The 21,524-nt window shown below is 41.9% G+C and overlaps 1 protein-coding gene across 1 annotated transcript in view; it reads left to right on the forward strand.

The window, feature by feature from the left end:
* LOC121512245 (contactin-associated protein-like 4) overlaps window positions 1–21,524 on the forward strand; it is a 227,242-nt gene that overhangs the window by 147,145 nt on the left and 58,573 nt on the right. Inside the window, exons 11-13 of the mRNA XM_041791414.1 lie at window positions 4,345–4,451; window positions 16,577–16,696; window positions 17,219–17,419. Coding sequence (XP_041647348.1) covers window positions 4,345–4,451; window positions 16,577–16,696; window positions 17,219–17,419 — 428 coding nt within the window. The remainder of the gene's footprint in view (window positions 1–4,344; window positions 4,452–16,576; window positions 16,697–17,218; window positions 17,420–21,524) is intronic.

The raw sequence follows: 21,524 nt of genomic DNA on the forward strand, positions 1-21,524 counted from the left end.
TCACTGCACTTGCTTTTTTAAAATTCAAAACAGTGTTACAGCACTCTTCATAAATTATAAATATGAGACATTGCTCTAAAAAGCACTATTTTAATTTTAAAATGCATTTATTTTACTTTTGTAAACCAATAGATATTGGGCTGTTTTCTGGATTGCTTTCCGTTTTGCACATTTTGTTTTCCTCTTTTTTGTCTCATGGTTAAGACGTCACAGTCTGAACTAACCATCCCTGACAGTTCTTAATAACACTAGACCAAACTACGTATTGTTCAATTAAATCACTTTTTTTTTTAATGAACAGGGTTTTCAGGTCAAAACAGGGAATAAGCTGCAGGGGTTGGCCGGGTCTCTACTTGACCTGGAAAGGTCAATTTGGGCTGCAGCATCACTAGAGAGGGTAATGCTGCAATCCTGGGCCATTGTACCCACAAATGACAAAACATAAGCGAGATACAGCAACAGAAAGGAAGCTTCCAGTAGCATTCCCTCTACAGGGTATAGATCCAGGGTTTCCATGGCAACGATTAACAAGACATGTCCGCCACGGCGGCCCTGTCCTGACAGCCTAGGTAAGAAGGCACGTCCTGTTACAGTTAGAAACATTAAGATTTTCTCTGGTTTTGAAAACTGTTGGAAATATTTGAGATTATGTCAGGCTTTAATTTTAAAAAGAACATAGGAGAAATCACTCTTGATATGAAAGAGACATTTCAGTGGAAAACTCTCAACATTAAAGCTTTAATGACATAAACAATTATAGAATTTTTTTGTTTAAAAAAAGGAAAGCCGGAGGTAGTGCTGAATGTACATGTCTGAAGCTTTCAGAAGTTTGCTTTAAACACCTGGTCTGACATCTTCCCTTTGGCAGGCTGAAATACCAACAACATGCCTACAGTACAAATCATTAGTCTTTTCTTTGATGCTCTGTTTCTTCATTTCTGTAGCTCACACTGTCAAAAGTCTTACTTTCAGTTTTTTTATCATGAAATAACAACATCTTCTGGCTTTGAGTTGCAAATGTATTGATCCCAAACATTTCTGAGAGGCATGAGCATGAACAAAAGGTTTCTTTGAAAGACTGAAACCTAAGCTTTTCATCACAAATAAAACGCTCTAGCCATCATCCTTTTTCAATTTAATCACATTTAAGGATGATTACGTGAACAGTCATTTTCTAAAGCAGCTCACAGAAGGTTTGTTTTCATGTGACGAGGTCAGACTACATCGTGTTTTTGTCCGTTACCATGGTAACTGTGTCAGATCAGGTGAGTACAGAGTCATACATATGTGGCGTGACTTCACCATTAAAGTAAACCCACTAATCATCACATAATGTGATGATGTTGGATAGAGGAGTGACTGGGCTAAATAATACCCAGAAAGTGAAGTTAACTTGGTTTGTAGTTTGTCAAATTAAATTTAATTCAACTGCTTGTCACCACTTGAAGCAGTTTTTTTAGAGTCGTAGTCTGACTTTGGCATAATCCAAAAGTAACTCCTGTGTAAAGACTTGGCTTTGAAAAACAAGCATCTTGACAATCAGTTTTGTAAAAATACTCTGGAGCTGAGCAGGGCTTTTTGAAAAATGAGACTGGAAACCATGAAACAGGAAACAATAGTTCCACTCTTTTTTATCTGTTTCATTCTGCCTGTTTGAAATTGTTTATCCAAAAACTATAGTACATACTGTCATGATTCCAGCCAGCCTCATTCCTCCACTTTGAACACATCAGCCTCCATGTGAGTCTCAATCTACAGTCTGCTGACCTCAATTCCTCATGTTTTCTGTCCAAACACAGTTGATATCCAGTCACTGCCTCCAGCTGTGAGCTGCTGTCTTCACCCTGCGCCCTCTGTCTCACCTCATCCCGCCTACCTTCTGCTTCTTTTCCTTCTCCATCCTACACCAGTCACACTTCCCCATTCCTTAATCATCTGTATACCTCCTACAGCTGTGCTAGAGGAAGATTTGGTTGAAGCGTGTCTAAGCATTCTGGGTTTACCTTTAACTGTGAGGATCATTGGAAGTTCAGACCCTGTGACAGAGGACTAATGTGTCAGGGTTAAGGTAAAGCTGTAGGATTGAAATGTAATTTTTATGAACCTGCAACACTCACATTAGCTAAAATGCATGGACAACAGCATCCTACGAACATGTTTGATATTTACAAATCTAGGTCAGACTGCCTGGAATATAACAACCAATGAAAGCCAAACTCCCCATTTAGAATGTATATTTTCTAAAGTATGTTGTTGATTTTTTTATTTATATTCCTCAGCTTTGTCTTCATTTTTAATGAATTAATATATTTTTTAAATAACCGTTTATTGTTATTATTCTCTGCACTGGTGATAGCTGATGAGGCTAATTGTCCTTGCTTGTGCACACATCTCACTTTTGTTTAAGGGATTTCCTTAAAAATTGTTAAAAATATGCAGTTTGCAAGTCCATTTGGCTCATGGGCATCTTTGTCGTGGGAACACAACATCTCAAAAATGCTTTGGAGTTATTTTTCCTCAAACTTTGCACTTTTAAGCCGGTTGTACACTGTGCAATTTCAAGGCGACTGTACGACAGTCATGGCAGAATGTCATCTCATACTGTGTGACTGAATCGTTTACAACGCATGACCATTGCGCATGTGGTGTGCTCACACTGTACAATCCAATGGTCGTGCACAACCTGAGTGCTCACAGGATGGACTGTGATGGAAACCCACAGAGTTTCCTTTTTAAAAAGTCTCAGGGTCTGAGGGTGAAGTGTTTCCAGTCATACTCTCTCTCTCCCCCCTCTATCTCTTCTGCTTTCTCTCTCTCTCTCGCTCTCTCTCTCTCCCTCTCCTGCTACCTCTCTCTGTCTCACACACACAAAAAGCACCGTGTCTGTGTCAGCTGCAGGTCCGCAGATAGGATTATTTCCTGCTCGTTTATTTCCTTTATCATACCAGGGGTGGAGGGGCATCAGAAAGTCATTCTAGCTGTTGTGACAACAGGTTACAGTTAACGAAGGAAAACAAGTTGTTTATTCTGTTTGCGTTTCTGCTCTCACTGTGAAGTGTCTGGAGTCGTACGACCAAAATATCAAACATGCCAGAAATCCTCACCACCAGTTGGGAGCAGGTCGTACGGTCATACGACGGGCTGTGGTCGGCTGTCGTATGCCCCTGGACACAGCATGACAAACGTCGCTTGATTCAACTGAGAGTAGTCAAGCGACTCCGAATTCATGGCTGAATCGCAGGAAAATTGCACAGTGTACACCTGGCTGAAGACATCTTTTATTGTGTTCACTTGTAGTCAAGGATTTAGATTTTGGAGGTCAAAGGTACCAGGCCTCATGGTCAGCCCTTGCTTATGATATTTGTACCACAGAAAACACTCTAGCCATTGTACTTTCAGTGAAGCAGGCAGGAGTTCCATTGAAATATATAAAAATCCCACTAAAGAAAATCTTGTACTTGTTCCTAGTCTTACATAATAAAAGCATGTAGTACGGCTCATTGTTTTTTACAAGTACTCATGTCTAATTTAATTGTTTATTGTTGGTGTGTTCATTTGCCCACACACTGCAAATGTATAGAAGTTTGACTACATTCAGTCAAACAAAGGGTGCATTTAACTTTGTTTCAGCTGACTTCTTTAAAGTAAAGGCCTTAAAAATGAAAGACCTCCTCCAACCTCGATAACAGAAAAAGAATGGGTTTATGCTTTTACTTATTCAAAGAAAGAGCTGGTATTATTGGGAATGACCACAAATGAGATCAAACAGAACAAAGTGAGTAATAACAGCAGCCAGTCATTGTTGTAAAGTTGGTGCACTGCAAAAGAAAATTCTAGCAGAAATTATGAAAAACCTAGGTCTGGATTATACTTTCCTCCTTCCACATCAGGTAGCAGTTTGATCTGAAATCTGCACTCTGTGTACATTTTAGCAGCAACTCAGCAGATGGGAAATAATGGATAGGGAGGTGTTTCAAAGTCTTGCAAAAAGTGTTCCCTTCATGTCTCAGAAAAACCCCAACAGTGCTTTATAAATCGTGACTTTCTTCCTTAAGAGATGGTTTATCACTTAAAAAGTTTTGTCTCTGGCTGATTCAGTCTGAGAGAACAATGGAAGCCGTTTCCAACCAGCTCCTTCTCCAACATGCCTCTAAAGACTGGAGGAAGCATCTTCAAATGGATTAGGACGTTTTTTTTATACGACTGCTTTTATTCCCTCCTACACACCTGATCCTCATCAGAGCAGTCAGGTGTGCCGAGGCTTCTTTCATTCCAGCATACTTGAGAAACTTTAACAAAACTTTTGACTGACAATGAATTGTTCTCTCTGTGTCTGTCTCCCAGGTGCTCCCCCAGTCACTGTGAACATGGAGGGAGATGCACTCAGTCATGGAGCACCTTCCACTGTAACTGCTCTAACAGCGGCTACAGAGGAGCCACCTGCCACAGCTGTAAGCAACCAGCGACAGGGCGCCGCAGGTCTATAAAACATCATGATGAAAGTAGATTATTAAAGTGTTGAAACGTGGTCAGAACTTTAAGAACTCTTTGGGAGTAACATAGTGTTGTTGCCAAATTACATTTTTACTGATAGGTCCCATTTAGTTCTTTTTTTTTTTTTTTTTTTTACCACTTTGGGGTAAAAGAAGCTGTTACAGAGCACTGGTATGTAAAAATTTAGAAAATATTAATCTCTGTGCATGAAATGACTTTGCTCTAATTGAGAATTAAGCTAAACTTAAAGTTCTCTATCTGGCTGCCTTGTGAGTTAAAGCCCAACATTTTCTCACATCTAGCTCTGTTTTAATCTCTACCACCTCATGGGTAAATGTAGCTCAGTAGTCAGTGTATGCTGAACATGATCACAAGCTCTTTTTTTGTCTCTGGAAGGTTTGTATATTTTGGGGGATTTCATTTATAGAGGGCTGTGGATAGTTGGAAACAGGGCTGCCGGGTACATGGGGCATAGCCACAATGCGTCCCATGCACCCCATGTTCACAAGCTTCTCCCTTACTGTGTATAACACTGTTGCCTCACAGCAGGAGGTTTCCTGGTTCGCTTCCTGATTAGGGCTTTTCTAAACGGAGTTTGCATGTTCTCTTTCTTTGCATGCATGGGTTCTCTCCGGGTACTCCGGCTTCCTCCTAGTCATTAGAGTATTTTTGGCTAGTCTTAGTCTAATCTTGACGCCTCCCACCACCAAAGACACGTTTGTTTGGTTAATTGGTGACTCTAAATAACATAGGTGTTAAGTTTACATACTTTTCATTTAAGCCTAAACCTAGCCTAACCTTATATATAATACAAGTCTGCCTTTTAACAAATCTTAAGAAAACAATGTTTATTTTCTCATCTCCAGTTAAATAGCTCATTGAGAGGACCTGCTATTTTAAACTGACATTGTGTTATAGGTTGTTGGTAGAAATAAATAAGTTGTGTGGATAAAGTAGTTTATTTTTGCTTGTAAGGTTAAGGCAGTTCTGCAGCTGTTATGTTTAGTTTAATGAGATGTTGCAGTGCTGTTAGTATGACTGAAAGGTTTATGCATAAATGACTCATTTCCCCCTCTTTGAAATGAGTAAAAGAATATAGTTGATTTATGTGATTGTACATATAAAATATCCATAGAAAACTACGTAATTGAGTTACAAAGAACCAAAGCTTTTCCTATCTTCCTTTTGTCTCTGAGCTCAAAAACTTATCATTCATCTTCTGATCAAATATTTTGAAAAACAAACTGTGAATGAAGCCTTATAGTAAGGGGATCAGGATTATTCTAGACACGCTCTCATTAGATCAGCGTTAATAACAGTGAGACCCAATGCCCCCTAACACTTAATCTCCTGTTGTGTTATTTCCCTATTCATTGTTTCAGGACTTTAATTAACCGTGTTCAATCGGGAATAGACTAAACAGATTGGTGGTACTTTATTATGCTGAGTAATTTAGACTTTCATTTAATTTTCAAGTCTGCAGGAGTTTTATTTTGAGCTTTCTGATCCCTGCGTATGGCTCGATTACTCTTTTGATTTCATTTTTTATTTGTGTGCATTTTTTTTTTAATTCTGTATGTGTTTATGTGCATGGGTGTGAGAAAGTGATATGACAGCTTTTAAAGAAAATCCCAGTGGCTTTAGCTGAAGTCAAACAGTTCTCTATTCAGCCGTATTTCAGTCAGAAAACTCATATTCTTTCAACATGGTTTGTTTGGTGTCTTAACTCCAACCTCATCACCCCTCATGAAGAATTTTATATGGAGAACCTGAGGAGTGATATACTAAATATCAAGGCTGAGCTGACAATAGCAGGGCATGGGGGGAGAGCTTGAATAGACCGCCAATTGGGGGGTTGCTATAGCTGATTGGATAATGAAGCATGCCTATAATAAAATCAGTACAGCTAAAGCTGTCTGCCTGAATTAGCTTTTACTTTTTCACAGACAGAAAAACACTTCAGAAATTGGATCAGTATCTGCCAGTGTTAGGAGAAATGACTTCTAACAAGCAATATTCATGGTCACAGTTTGTGAGGCAACCTGATCTAGGCAGATTTACTCATATGCCATATTCTTTCTATTCCTTGATGGTGTAACTGAACTCTGGGGGAGTCTATTCTAGTCTATTCTAGGGGAGTCTAGTCTAAGCATCTATTTCCCTATTCAGCTAAATGCTCATTTAATTTTCGTCTGAGCTTCTCATATTTACGTTACGTGAAGTGCCATGGGAGAGCTAAGACAGGAAGGCAGCAGCCATTAACTGAAGCTACAGTGGCCTCTAGTGGCAGGTGGATCATTACAGTTTAAAAGAGTATTAAAGACTGGGATTTCAAGCCTGTGTTTATAAAAAATGATAGGTAATTAGTTTAACCAACTCAGTAATCTTGCGCTGCCTAATTTGATAAACGAATTTTACTGTCTAACCGTGTGCCTCCCTAGTCAAGTGTCTTGGATTTGTTTTGTATCCATTCCCTGAGTTATACTTTTCAACAACCTTCTGAGCTGCTTGGAGTGTTCTTTTGTCACCAAGGTGTTATGGTAGCCAGGAAAACTGATTAATCAGTGACTGGACCTTCCAGATACAGGTGTCTTTATAGTACAATCACTTTAGACACATTCATTGCACTCACAGACCTCCACATGGGTCATGCTGCCGTGTAAATGCAGAAAAAATGTTGAAAGCGTTTCATTCATAATGTTGCATTTACCTTGCAAAGCAGATGGATACAACCATTTTCGTGTTTCTCACTGGCAAATCCATCTTGCAAAGCTCCCGTCTTAACCGTTTGGGGAAGTGACAGGACCAATCATGATGAGGGGCAGTGCTTTCGGGCGCGGCGGAGTTGTGACGTAATCAAGCAGCAACAAGAGGCCGGTGTGATTATAGTGGAAGATATTAGCGTGGGTGCTGATAAAAGCGCCAGTTTTATCTTGAACTTGACGACATTTCTTTGTTAAAAGAAGAACTAGAACAGCACTCAGAGAGTGCAGACCTCTGCCATTAGCCCTATCTCCCAAGTGTGAAGAATCCTTTAAAAACATTCCTGGATCCAGACGGTGATCTGGATCTCTCCCAAAATCTAATTCACCAATTACTTCCTCCCCGGTGGGGTGAAGACACGGTGAGGCAAAGCACTGGCTTCGCTACGTGTGGACTGTCATGGCAGAAACACCCCTGGTCTCACCGGACGACTGGAAGTCATGGCAGAGGGTGAATATTCCTCTATTCCTCCCAGCATTGTGAGTATTCTCGCTACAATTCGCTGTCTTTCTCTCTGTTACGCTCTGACTCGTCTCCTCGACCGGGCGTTCATCTTTCAAACTCTATAAACTCCAAAACGTTGAATAGAAACACACCAAAAAAATGCTGCTGGAATTAAAGTTGCTCATGTCTGCCATCTCCTGGTGTAAAGTGGTAACAGCGCAGACCTCTGCCATTAGCCTTATCTCCCAATAGTAAAGAATCCTTTAAAAAATTCATGGATCCAGATGGTGATCCGGATCAGTCCCAAAATCTAATCAGTTCTTCCTTATGCCATTTCTGACATTTCATGAAAATTTCATGAAAATCCGTCCATAACCTTTTGAGTTATGTTGCTAACAAACTATCAAATGAACAAACCCACCCAATCACATTAACTCCTTGGCGGAGGTAACAATGAACAGCAGTGAGTTGTTTTCTTTTCAAAAATGACAAAAGTCATATACTGACATGTCTACATTAACCATGGTTGGCGTTATGTAGTTCTCTATGGAGTTTACTCCTTCGGTAGGGACACAGCTCGGTAGTGGCTACGTCACGTGTTTTGTTGCTCTGATTGGCCATCATCCAATCACCCTACGACTTTTTTTTTTTTCAAAGGCTCTGCCCTTTCCCAAATGCTGTCTATGAGTGGTTTACCAGATGGATGTGTGAAACAAATCCATTTGGCGTGCCAGGTTAGTGTTGCAGAGGACACATGATAGTGAGGCAAAAGTTTTTAAAGTCCTACATAATCCTTTAAAGAAAAATGCTTGCTTTTACTTCAACACATGCATAAGCTGCATGATTTCTGGATAAGTTTCAGACGGATTGGACATGCTGTACCTAAAGGCACCCTGGTTGGTAATAATGATGCAAAAACATTATGTCACTTTATCCACAGAGAGTTAACTGAACAAAGAACAAAGCAATCTTTGATTCTGATTGAGATGAAAGCTACAAATTTCACCCACTTGAAACTTCAAACAGCAAACATCAACCACAAACTTCAGAGCAAACGAAGTGAACCTCTCTGCTCACTGAATATTTAGGTTTTAGTTTGATGTTTCCAGGTGGCTCATTAGGAGAGGTTAGCATAGAAAGAGGCAGCTGAAAGATAGTTAAAAAGAAACACACACTGATTTGCTGTCTAAACAAGCAGTTCTGCATTCCTTCTAGGTTATATATGGCCTCCTGAAAAGATTCATACAAAATATTTTAAGAAGTTTATTAGAAAGAACCTCCAGGGAATATCTAGGGAATCCTTTTGGTATTTTACACTGCTTTATCATGAGTTACATCAATAAAAAAATCCAATAATAATAGATCACATGATATAAATACACACACATCCACCAAAACAGACAAATGAATGAAACTTAGAATATATTAGTCGACACTGTTTGACTTATTTGGTAAGTATGAACTCTTCGAGCCATTCCTTCACTATCACACATACGTTGTGCTGCCTGTTGACCCTTCTTTTTAAAGACCCTGTCAAGTGAAATCCAAAATTTGTGTCTATTCAGACTGTAACATTTTTTAAATTTGAGAGGATCCTATTTGTCCTGAGTGGACGTGGCTTCAGCTCATTCACCAGACACGCCCACACCATCCTGGAGCACATTTTACTGCCTCATTTTTCAGGGTTTTGAAGCTTAATTCTATAAACTTAGAGATGTTTTATTTGACTGATTGAACAAGGGGTTCATAACACAGTGACCTATCATACAACAAACCTAAATACAGATTTATTTTCACTTTAAACTGACACATTAGAGCAGGAGTGTTTAAGCTTTGACACAAGTGCCAACTGCAGCCTGTGGTCCAAAAGTCCTGCATCAGATTCTACGAATAAAAGTTTATTATAGGCAGTATAAATCAAGAAGCTTGAGCTTAACTGTGTTGTAATTCTTTGTTTTTGTGTTGATTCTGTAAACAACCATTTAAAAGAGAAGAATTTGTTGATGTTCTTTTCCATAACAAGAATGAGATTGAAACATACGTAAATAGCAAACATACTGACAGCCCATATAATGACCATTTCTCGATTTCATAATATCCTGATAAAAAAAAGACAAAGGGATTTTGGCAGTGATTGTAATCACTGTAATTTCCTCCACTATCTGCTCTGCCTCAAAGTCCAATTTACAAAGCATATCGCTCTAATCATCTTTTAGCACCAACGCTCCTATAAAGTTTGGCAGCTCTCTACAGTTTTCTCTTTTTTGTGTCTGAATGTGGAGATGAGCCGTCAGCGTTTCCTCTCTCTGCTGCACAGATCATTGTTCTCATCCTGAATAGGGGAAGATCCAGTGGGCCAACCATGACCCCCCTGAACTCTGAACGGCTGAACATCCTTAAAGATGATTGGTTATTTGCCCTGTCAGACGTTTGATGAAAGATGTGGTTCAGGCTGTTTTGAAGCATATCAAATTACAAAGCACATCATAATCTACACTGGACTGCTTTTACTAACTGTTATATGCTAAAAGTGAGGTATATCAAAGGGGCCCACTTATCCTTGTATTTTTCTGTATGTTGCCCTCAGTGTCAAAAGTACAGACACCCCTGCGCTAAAGTATTATTCAATTCCAGGCAGATGTACTGGCAAAATGCAAGAGAAAAGAGGTTTAACAGCTATCATTGTGTTGACTACAGAAGCACATCAACACTTAAGTATCCATAACATTTAATAAATATTGGATTTTCTTTTCTATACAACATTGTATTTACTTTTCAAGGACTATCCTATTTTCTTATTGATTATTTTCGCAGCACATTTCTCCAGTCTTAGCTGTCACCATTCTCCTAAGATGAGTTTTATTTACGCAACAACAAGAAATACTGATGAAGAATAAAGCTAAATCATTTTTTTACAGCAATAATGGACCTGTTTGTTATCAGATTTGGTCTTTATTGTTCTGGTAAAAACTGAACAAGCGTTGGTATACATAAACTACCTTTGTTGTTGATTATATTGAGATAAGGTGTTATGTAGAATTAGGTGTAAAACGGTATGAGTGGTAGCTGGGTTTGTTGCAGCTGTTTGCCAGGAAGCTAGGCTTCTCTTCAGCATCTTCCATTATTACTGGGCTTTATTTTCCAGCTTTGTTTGTATTGTTTACATCATTTTGAATCTGCTAGCTAGATGATGAGCAGATGTCTTTCAGCAAGAAGGTTTATATTCATATGCATGAACTTCATCTCTTTGCAGTCGTCTGAAGCAACCAGAAAGCTGTGTGAGTTTTTTCCACTTGGTGATCACCAAGTTTGGCCTCATAACACCTCTATGAGGGATGTCAATGAGACAATGTTGTAGTGCAGTGAAAAAGTATTAGCCCAGTTCTAGATTTTTTTTTAAATTTTTTGTACATTTTTTACAGTTAAATGCTTAAGATGATCAAAAAAAATTACATTTTTAGACAATATAACTTGTGTAAATACTGAATGCAGTTTTAAGTGACAGTTTCATTTATCAAGGGCTAAAAGTCATCCACACCTGGCCCTATGTGAAAAAGTAACTGCCAACATTGTTAAATCATAAAGTTACTATGATTAAACACAGTGATTAATCTAAAAAAAACAACACATGATAGCTGATCGATCTAAAGAAATCCAAGAACAGATGAGAAATAAAGTCACTGACATCTTTCAGACAAGAAAGATAAAAAAAGTCATTTCTGAGGCTTTAGGACTTCAGAGAACCACAGTGAGAGCCATTACCTTCAAATGGAGAAAACTCATAACAGTGGTGGACCTTCCAAGAAGGGGCTGGCCTACCAAAATTACTCCAAGAAGGCATCAAAGACTAATCCAGGAGGTCACAAAAAGACCCAGAACAACATCTAAAGACCAGCAGGCCTCCTGTGCCTCAGTTAGGGTCAATGTTCATGGCAACCATAAGAACGAGACTGGACAAAAGTGCCATCCATGGGAGAGTTTCAAGACCACTGCTGACCAAAAAGAACGCAGAGGCTCTCATGTTTGCCAGAAACATCTGGATAATCTCTAAGACCTATGTGAAAATATTCTGTGGAGTGATGAGACAAAAGTTGGACTTTGGAAAATGTGCTTCCTATAACATCTGGTTTAAAACTAACACAGCATTTAATAAAACGATTGTCATGCCAACAAGACCTAGAAGACTTGCCATGATTGATGGAACCATGAATTCTGAAGGAGAATGTCCAGCCATCAGTTCATGACCTCAAGCTCAAGCCCACTTGGGTTAGGCAGCAGGACGATCTGAAACATACCAGCATGTCCACCTCTGAATGGCTTAAAAACACAAAACAAAGGTTTTGGAGTGTCCTAGTCAAAGTCTGGACTTAAATCCGATTGAGGCTCAGTGGAGGGAAGAGGTCATTCATGCTGCAAAAGCCTACAGTGTGGCTAAATTAAAACAATTCTGCAAAGACGAGTGGGCCAAAATTCCTCCACAGCGACGTCAACGATTCACTGCCAGTTATTGCAAACAGGGTTTGGGGGGAATTACTTTTTCACATAGAACCAGGTAGGTTTTGATTGCATCATCATAATTTTAAAACTGCATTTAGTATTTTCTCAGGTTTTCTTTGTCCACTGTTAAAAATTGTTTGATGATCTATAACATTTAAGTGACAAAAATGCAAAAAAAAAAAAAACACAAACAGGAAGGAGGATAATATTGCCAGGTAACCAGAGCAGTTGGCAGCAAGAAAGATGCACTCTTGACTTATATCTTGGACTTAAATGTGTTTTTTTTGAAGTTGACAACATAAGTTGAAACCTATGAAAACAACGAAGATGAATGGTCCAGGACACCTCTGTGAGAAAGAACAGGACATTTCCATCAAGAAAAACCCGGAAAAAGATAAAAACGAAGACCTCAATCTCAACTTCAACTCCTGGCTAGCTTAAAAGCTAACAACTGCCAGTAACTGCCACGCCTGATGAACAGACCACTGAATGTGACCTATTGAGGTAGCATGGAGCAGCGCCTACAAACGCAGCGGCTCAGCGCTCCATCACTAGCAGCAAAACAAAGCTCTACACTTACAGCACAACTGACAGCATGCCCACGGAGTTTACATCTTTCCCGACGGAGATTATCCGGAGAATGGGGCGCTCGGACACTGAAAGGAGGAGAATGAAGAGCAGCATGACACCTACAGACGGGTGGGGAGGAGGCAGAGACGTCACTGTGTGAGAAGGCGGATGCAGGGCAAACAAGCCAGGCTGCAGGCTGGGCTAAGAGCGGCCCCACACAAACCTGTTATACTGAGCATTCTAACCACCACTTGGACAACTGTGTTTGCTGCTACAGAGAAAACTGCCAAACATTATTTTGTTTTGTTTTTACAATGCAATGACAATATCTATCTATGTATCTATCTATCTATCTATCTATCTATCTATCTATCTATCTAATACTTTTCATGGCTCAGAATTTGAATGAAATGCTTTTTTTTTTGTCCTATACTTTGCTCACATCTGCTAGAAGTTAAGCTAAATATGCCAGAAAATTTGAACTAAAATAAATCTAAGACTACTTGCTCAGCTCCCTGCCCTGTTTCCTCTCTTGTTTGAGCTTCCTGCTCTGCATTATAAGGGGAAAAAATTATAAAAATGAAAAGCGGGGAAGTGTAGAGAGATGTAAAGATGAAGAACCAAAAGAGGAAGCAGCGAGGACTGGGAGAAGCCATGGAGAAGACAGATAAAGAAAGCAATGATGGGAGCAAACAGCAGAAGAGATGGAGGCAGAAAGCGTGTCAGAGGCAGAGAGTGAGTCCTCAGGCACACTGTTCTCTCTACATAAATGGATTTTAAACTCAGGGACTGCCTGCAGTATTTTAGGTGAGTCAAATTAGGGTTTAAAGAGATTCAGCCTTTGATTACACTGCCAAGCATTGATTGAATCTTTCTACGCTCTGCTGGTGGTGATCAGCTGCAGGCTGGATCAAGGCAAACTTAGCTCCACACACACATAAACACACACTCTTCTCTGTGGATGATTGTTATATTTGGGTCAGAATCTTTCTTGAGCTGTATCATGGGAACATCTTCGGAAAGTTTTGACTGACATGAGGGGAGAAGAGAAACATAAGTACAGGGGGTGGGAAACCTTCCTCCTCAGTTCATAGATTGACTCCACTGTGTAGTGTTGGCTTATATATGTAGCCTAAGGGTTGTAGATAACTTTTTACATTTCAGTAGTCGTGGGTTTTATTGTTGCATAACCATGTTTAGTAGATTCATGCACTTTTTTGGTTGTTAATCTCATCTCCACTGTCAATCTCCCCAAGCCAATCCCACCCTGGTTAAGCAGAACTTCTCCAAGAAGACTCTTAAATGCTGCCAAGATTTTTGGGAGCCCCCTCAAAGAAAACACATTTTCCACCAAATTTAACAGTATAATGTTTGGCATAAAATGTAAAATCCTTTGACTTATGTTTGACTGAAACAAATCCAACAATCTAGAAAGCCGCATAGAAAGCCAAACGTGTCTTTTAGGACTTCATTTGGAAACTTTTCTCAAAAACCCCAGATTCCTCTGTCCATTACTTCTTCTCATCTTGAAAGCTATCCAACTGCAGTTGTCGTGAACTGAGACGAGAAAGTGTTTCAATCAAGAATGCTCTCGTCAGAGATTTGAACATCAGAATGGATAAACAGTTTTGCTTGGCGTGGAAGTTGGCGTGCTCATAAGACGCTCCCTTAGTTAGTTAAGCAGCATGCTTTGACTTTCAGAAGGCACACTGCTAGAAACTCCCATAAATGAATTACAACAAAAACACATCAGATGCAATGACATTCAACTGCTAGAAGAGAATATGAAGATGCAGCAAGGGCTTTGGGCTAGACAGGAGGTGGCTGGAGAGGTTGTGGTGAAGCGTTGTCAGTAGTAGCACAGTACAATCAGTGAAGCAGCAAATTTACTCCATTCTTCTTTGCAAAACTGCTCAAGCTCTGTCAGGTTGCATGGGGATTAGGTGTGAACAGCCCTTGTCAAGTCCTGCCACAAATTCTCAAATGAATTGAGATCTGGGCTTTGACTTGGTCAACCCAGAACATTCTCCTTGTTGTCTTTAAACCATTTCTGTGTAGCTTTCACTGTATGCTTTAGGTCATTGTCTTGCTGGAAAATAAATCTTCTGCCAAGCCATAGTTCTCTTGCAGACTGAATAAGATTGTCCTCCAGGGTTTTCCTATATTTTGTTGCATTCATTTCACCCTCTACCTTAACAAGCCTTCCAGGGCCTCTGCAGAGAAGCATCCCCACAGCATGATGCTGCCACCATCTTGCTTCATAGTGGGGATGGTGTGTTTTTGGTGATGTCCAGTGTTTGGTGTCTGCCAAACATAGGTCTCATCGGACCAAAGAATTTTGTTCCACTTGACCATGGAGTCTCCCATATGCCTTTTGGCAAACTCTAGCAAAGATTTAATCTGAGTTTTCTTCAACAGCAGCTTTCTTTTTGTCACCCTCCCATAAAGCTTTGACTGGTCAGGAACCAGGCAACAGTTGTTGTATGCAGATTCAGTCCCACCTCAGCTGCAGGAACTTGTAACTCCTACAGAGTAGTCATAAGTGTCCTTATGGCCTCTCTCACTAGTCTCATACTTGCACAGTCACCCAGATTGTGAGGACAGCCTGATCTAGGCAGATTAACACATGTGTCATATTCCTTAATTTTTTTGATGATGGATTTAACTGAACTCCGGGGGGATGTTCAGACCCTTATTCTTTTCAATAACCTTTTTCTCTGATTTTCTTGGAGTGTTCTTTTGTCTCAATGGTGTAATGGTAGCCAGGAATACTAATTAACCAGTGACTTGACCTTCCAGATACAGGTGTTTTTATATTAGGCTACCATCACTTGAGACCCATTCACTGCACTCACTAATTGTGAGACTGCTAGCACCAATTGTTTGGACCTCTGTTGGATTAGGTCAGTCACTTTAAGGGGGGTGAATATTTTTGCAGTCATTTTTTTTTACTTTATATATTTTTATTTAATTGGCATTACTTTGAAGCAGTGTTAATTTTGTCGACTAAAACTATGACTAAAAATGTTTGCGACAGCCTTTTTTTTCCTGACTAAAATTAGACTAAGACTAACAAAAATAGATCTGTGATGACTAAAACTGACAACAACTAAGTTTAGTTTTAGTCAAGATGACTAAAACTAGATTAAAATGTTGTGGAGTTTTCATCGGACATTCAAAATCGATAATATTTCTCCACTGTGGGTAAATCTGTCAAAAAACAATGTATCTATAGCTATTCTGCCTCTCAGCTGTAGAAAGCAGGGATTCCAAGTTTAGCAGGGTGCATAAAGCAAACAACCATGATTTGGTACCAAATTAAGGCAAGAAAACAAATGCTTGGACTAAAAGTTAAGACTAATATGTGAGGACTTTTTATGGACTAAAACTAGACTAAAATGTTCTTGAGTTTTGGTCAACTAAAACTAGACTAAAACTAAATGGGTAGAAATGACTAAAATGTGACTAAGACTAAAAGATATTTCATCTAAAGACTAAAATTAAAAATCGCTGCCAAAATCAACACTGCTGTTAATCTGAAATCTGTTTTCACTTTGACATTAAAGGTTTATTTTTTTTTTCCAGCCAAATTATGTTGACCATGTTTGATTTATTTAATCATTAAAAGAGTAAAATATTCAAGGAGGTGAATACTTTTTGTAGGTTCTGTGATCTACTTGGACCTGTCAAAAAATGAAATGACCTACCTTTCATTTCACATGTTAATGTTTCTGACCTGCTCATTGGATCATGTGATTTTTGATGTTTTTAAATCGGAGATAATCCTTACTCTCCTTTTTTTCCACAGCTATGTATGAACAGTCATGTGAGGCGTACAAACACAAAGGCAACATATCAGGGCACTACTACATAGATGTGGACGGCAGCGGACCGATCAAACCCCAGCTCATCTACTGTAACATGACAGGTAACAAACACGTGCTAAACCCATGTTTGTGTGCACATTTTGGATCTGGATTCAAGACTTTTGACCTTTTTAGATTTGCATCAGGTATCATCAGTGCTTTTCAGATGATCAGACTCAGCAGCTTTGATTCCCGTTGTTCCAAGTATTAAAGTTTCTATCACATGTCTTGCAAGGTGCATCATAATTCTTTTACGACCCTGCCAACCATTCCATGTATTTTTCATCTTGCTTTTCCCGTCTTCCTCTCCATCTCTCTTCTGTTTTCAGCTTTTGTATGTGCACATACAGTATATAATACACTGCTGTTAATTCTTCCATGAGTGCTGTGATGGTCTACAAAACTTTGAATAAAAATCATTTAAAAAAATCAGAACTAGGATCCACAGGAACCATGAAAGATTCACATAGTCATTGGTAAATAAGATGATTACTGATTAACTCCTGAATATATTTTTGTTCAGACTTTTTGGGAAAAAGGATCTAATGCTTTCATTAACTTTTATGTCTTACCTTCTGCACCAGAGGACACAGCATGGATGGTGATCCAGCACAATAACACAGAACTGACCAGAGTGCATTCATCCCCTGAGAGAATCCAACATTCAGCACACTTTGACTACATTGCTGAGGAGGAACAGTTAGCAGCCATCATCAGCCAATCAGAGCACTGCGAGCAGGAGCTGTCCTACCACTGTAGGAAGTCCCGCCTACTCAACACACCAGGTGGGATGACAGCTTTTGATGTCCTCTGTTTTATCTAATGGGGCTCTGGTAAAACTCCTGTTTCCCAAACTGGGACGCCTTCTTCTAACTCCTGAGTTTTAATGGGCTTTAAAGCAATATTGTGGACGTATGTGAGTTTGACTTTACTGCCATAAAGCACACATAGAGCTGTTAATGTACATTTGTTGAAAGAGTGTGTGAAGAGGCCAAAGAACCATGTCAACTGACAGGATGCAGTAATAGTGCTGTATTTTGTGCAAATATGACTCTGCTAGGACCTACAGCAAGTTGTTAGCAAACTGTTTGGATGCAGAGTTGTTATGTGTTGGTAATGGCTGAACCCAGGATGCGGAGACGGATAGCAGTTTTGAACAGGTTTATTGTACAGGTAAGTGGAAACAGGAGGGGTGAATCCAAGAGTCCGAGAAGGAGAGAGAGTGCTGGAGCTGGCTGCGGTGATCTGGGCAGGAGGCACTGGAAGGAAATGGAGAGGCACGTTAGAGGTGAACAAGAGGATGACAAACACTAGAAAATACTCAAAAATCTCAATGGTAGAAACACTGGTGAACTTCTCTGGAGGAATCTCGTGAGAGAAGGAGCCTGGAGCTGACGATTACCGTGAGGTAGGTAAGACGAGACTCAGGCGCTGTAGAGAGCCGCAGCAGGTCTTAAGTAGCGCTCCTGATGAGTGATATGCTGCAGGTGTGAACTCTCCACAGCACAGGGAAGGGGAGGAAGCCTCAGGGAGAACACAGTAAGGTTAGCAGCCAGTCACAGCCTCCGGAAACCGGAAGTTCCACAAAAATAAAACGACTAAACAAAGTAAAACACCACAGTACCCCCCTCTCAACGGACGCCTCCTAGCGTCCTGCCAGGCTTGTCCGGGTGCTCCCTGTAGAAGTCTCGTAACAAATTATTATCCAAAATCAATCTCCTGGAGATCCAGGATCGTTCCTCCGGACCATACCCCTCCCAGTCAACGAGGAACTGGTATCCCCGGCCTCGGGGTCGCACATCCAGGATTCTGGAGACAGTAAAGGCAGGATGGTCATCGATGATCCGGGGGGGTGGAGGGGCGACGGTCGGAGGGCTCAGGTCACTGGTAGATACAGGTTTCAACAGAGATACGTGGAACGTGGGGTGGATCTTCATAGACTCGGGGAGTTTGAGCTGCACAGCAGAGGGGTTGATGATTTTGGTGATCTCGAATGGTCCAATGAAGCGGGGGGTAAGTTTTCTGGATTCCGTTGCGAGAGGAAGGTCCTTGGAGGAGAGCCAAACCTTCTGGCCAGGACGATATTCAGGGGCAGGAGTGCGATGTGCGTCAGCCGATCTGCGATTGCGCTCCTCCGTGCGCGAGAGCGCAGCACCTCTCTGATCCGCTGAAGGTGTTGCTGCACAGAGGGTACCGATGCGGAGGCTTGTTGCTCTGGAAACAGGGGGGGCTGATAACCCAGGGAACACATGAATGGAGACATGCCGGTAGCTGAACAGGTGAGCGAGTTGTGTGCATATTCGACCCAAGGAAGGTGAGAGCTCCAGGCGGTGGGGTGATGGGCAGCAACACAACGAAGAGCAGCTTCTAAACTCTGATTGGCTCTCTCAGTCTGACCGTTACTCTGCGGGTGATAACCGGAGGACAGGCTGACCGTGGCTCCCAATTCGTTGCAGAATTCCCTCCAAACACGAGAAACAAACTGTGGACCGCGGTCCGACACAATGTCACTGGGGATGCCGTGAAGCCTGAAAACATGGAGAACAAGGAGTTGAGCAGTCTCTAGGGCAGAAGGGAGCTTGGGGAGAGGGATATAATGGACTCCCTTGGAAAACCGATCCACCACAGTGAGGATGACCGTGTTTCCAGCAGAGGGCGGTAGACCGGTGATGAAATCCACGGCGATGTGTGACCAGGGACGACCAGGGGTAGACAGGGGGCGCAGCAACCCAGCAGGAGGCTGGTGGGAGGATTTCCCTCGGGCACAGATGGGACAAGCCGCCACGAACTCCCGGGTGTCTTTGGTCATTCCAGGCCACCAGAAACTTTGCTGGAGGAAACTTAGGGTCCTCTGAAAACCTGGGTGACAAGTAAGCTTGGACGAATGAGCCCACTGGAGCACTGGAGAGCGAACTGAGTCTGGAACGAAGAGACGATCTGGGGGTCCGGTACCGGGATCTGGCTGGATAGTCTGGGCGTCCTTAACAGTCTGTACTATGTCCCATGTAGCAGCTCCTACTACACAGGACGGGGGAAGAATCAGGTCAGGCTCCGTATCCTCTTGGGATGACGAGTCAACACGAGAGAGGGCATCAGGCTTAGTGTTGCGAGAGCCTGGTCGGTATGAGAGGGTGAAGTTGAAACGGCTGAGGAAGAGCGCCCACCGGGCCTGCCGAGAGTTCAACCGGCGTGCTGTACGTAGGTAGGCGAGGTTCTTATGGTCCGTCCAAATGATGAAGGGGTGCTGCGTGCCCTCCAGCCAGTGCCTCCACTCCTGTAACGCCCACACCACAGCCAGCAACTCTCTATTTCCAACGTCGTAATTCTTCTCAGACGGGGACAGCCGGCGAGAGAAGAAGGCACACGGGTGGAGCTTCTGGGTCTTAGGGTCTCTTTGGGACAGTACCGCCCCAGCTCCGGTCTCAGAGGCATCCACCTCGACCACAAACTGGAGGGAAGAGTCAGGGTGTTTCAGGACAGGGGCCGAGGTAAACAGAGTCTTAAGGCGGGAGAAAGCCTCAGCAGCTTCAGGGGACCACCGATAGGGGAGCTGGGAGAGGTGAGCCTAGTGAGGAGCAGCCACTCTACTATAGTCCCTAATGAACCTTCTATAAAAGTTGGCAAAACCTAGAAATCGCTGGAGCTCTTTGCGGTTGCTAGGATGGGCCATTCTGTCACTGCCCTGATCTTGGCTGGGTCTGGCTGGAGCTGGCCTTGGGCGATAATAAACCCTAGAAAACTCACAGATGGGGTGTGAAACTCACACTTCTCGGGTTTGACATATAACTTGTTTTCTAGGAGTCTCTGGAGAACTAACCTAACATGTTGCTGGTGCTCCTGGAGCGAACGGAAAAGATCAATATATCATCTAGATAGACGAACACTAAACGGTTTAACATGTCCCTGAGCACATCATTGATAAGGGCCTGAAAGACGGCTGGAGCATTAGTGAGACCGAAAGGCATGACCAGGTATTCAAAGTGGCCGATGGGGTCTTAAAGGCGGTCTTCCACTCATCCCCTCCCTGATCCTGATGAGATGATAAGCGTTCCTAAGATCTAGCTTCGAAAAACCTGAGCGGAACAGAGGGGTTCAAAGAGGGTCAATCAAGGGCAGAGAGTATTTATTTTTAACAGTGATGTCATTCAGGCCTCTGAAATCAATGCAAGGACGGAGGAGTCCTTCTTTTTACAAAAGAACCCAGCCCCTAGTGGAGACGAGGAGGCGTATGAGACCTGAAGCTAGCGAGTCATGAATGTAAGTCTCCATGGCAGACTTCTCAGGGGCTGAGAGGTTATAGAGCCGACTGCTAGGCAGGGGTGCACCGGGGAGTAAATCAATAGCACAATCGTACGGGCGATGAGGAGGAAGAGAGACAGCTAGCTCCTTGCTAAATACCTGTGCTAGGTCATGGTACTCAGGGGGAACATTAGACAGATCGGGAGGATTGGGAGCGACCGGGGGGCGACTGACTGAGGGAATGGCTGAACGGAGACAGTGGGAGTGGCAATGGACGCTCCAGTTGGTAATAGTGGCGGTTTTCCAATTGATCTGTGGGCTGTGTAACCGGAGCCAAGGGAGACCTAAAACAAGGGGAGCATGAGGAGACGGGATAACGAAAAGTTGGAGGTTTTCACGGTGATTGCCAGAAATAATAAGGGTTATGGGCACCGTCCGGTGAGTGACTTTAGCAATGAGTCTGCCATCTAAAGCGGTGACGTTCTTGGGAGCAGATAAAGATTCGAGGGGAATTTGGAGCTGTTGGACAAGGTCGTCTTGAATGAAATTATCATCTGCTCCGGAATCAATGAGTGCTTTTATGGGGACGGAATCGCGCCCCCAGAGGACACTGGAGGGAACAACTACGCGCAGGGGAGGGCTAGAGGAGGA

Source organism: Cheilinus undulatus, linkage group 7 (genome assembly GCF_018320785.1).
Source record: "Cheilinus undulatus linkage group 7, ASM1832078v1, whole genome shotgun sequence".
NCBI lineage: Eukaryota > Metazoa > Chordata > Actinopteri > Labriformes > Labridae > Cheilinus > Cheilinus undulatus.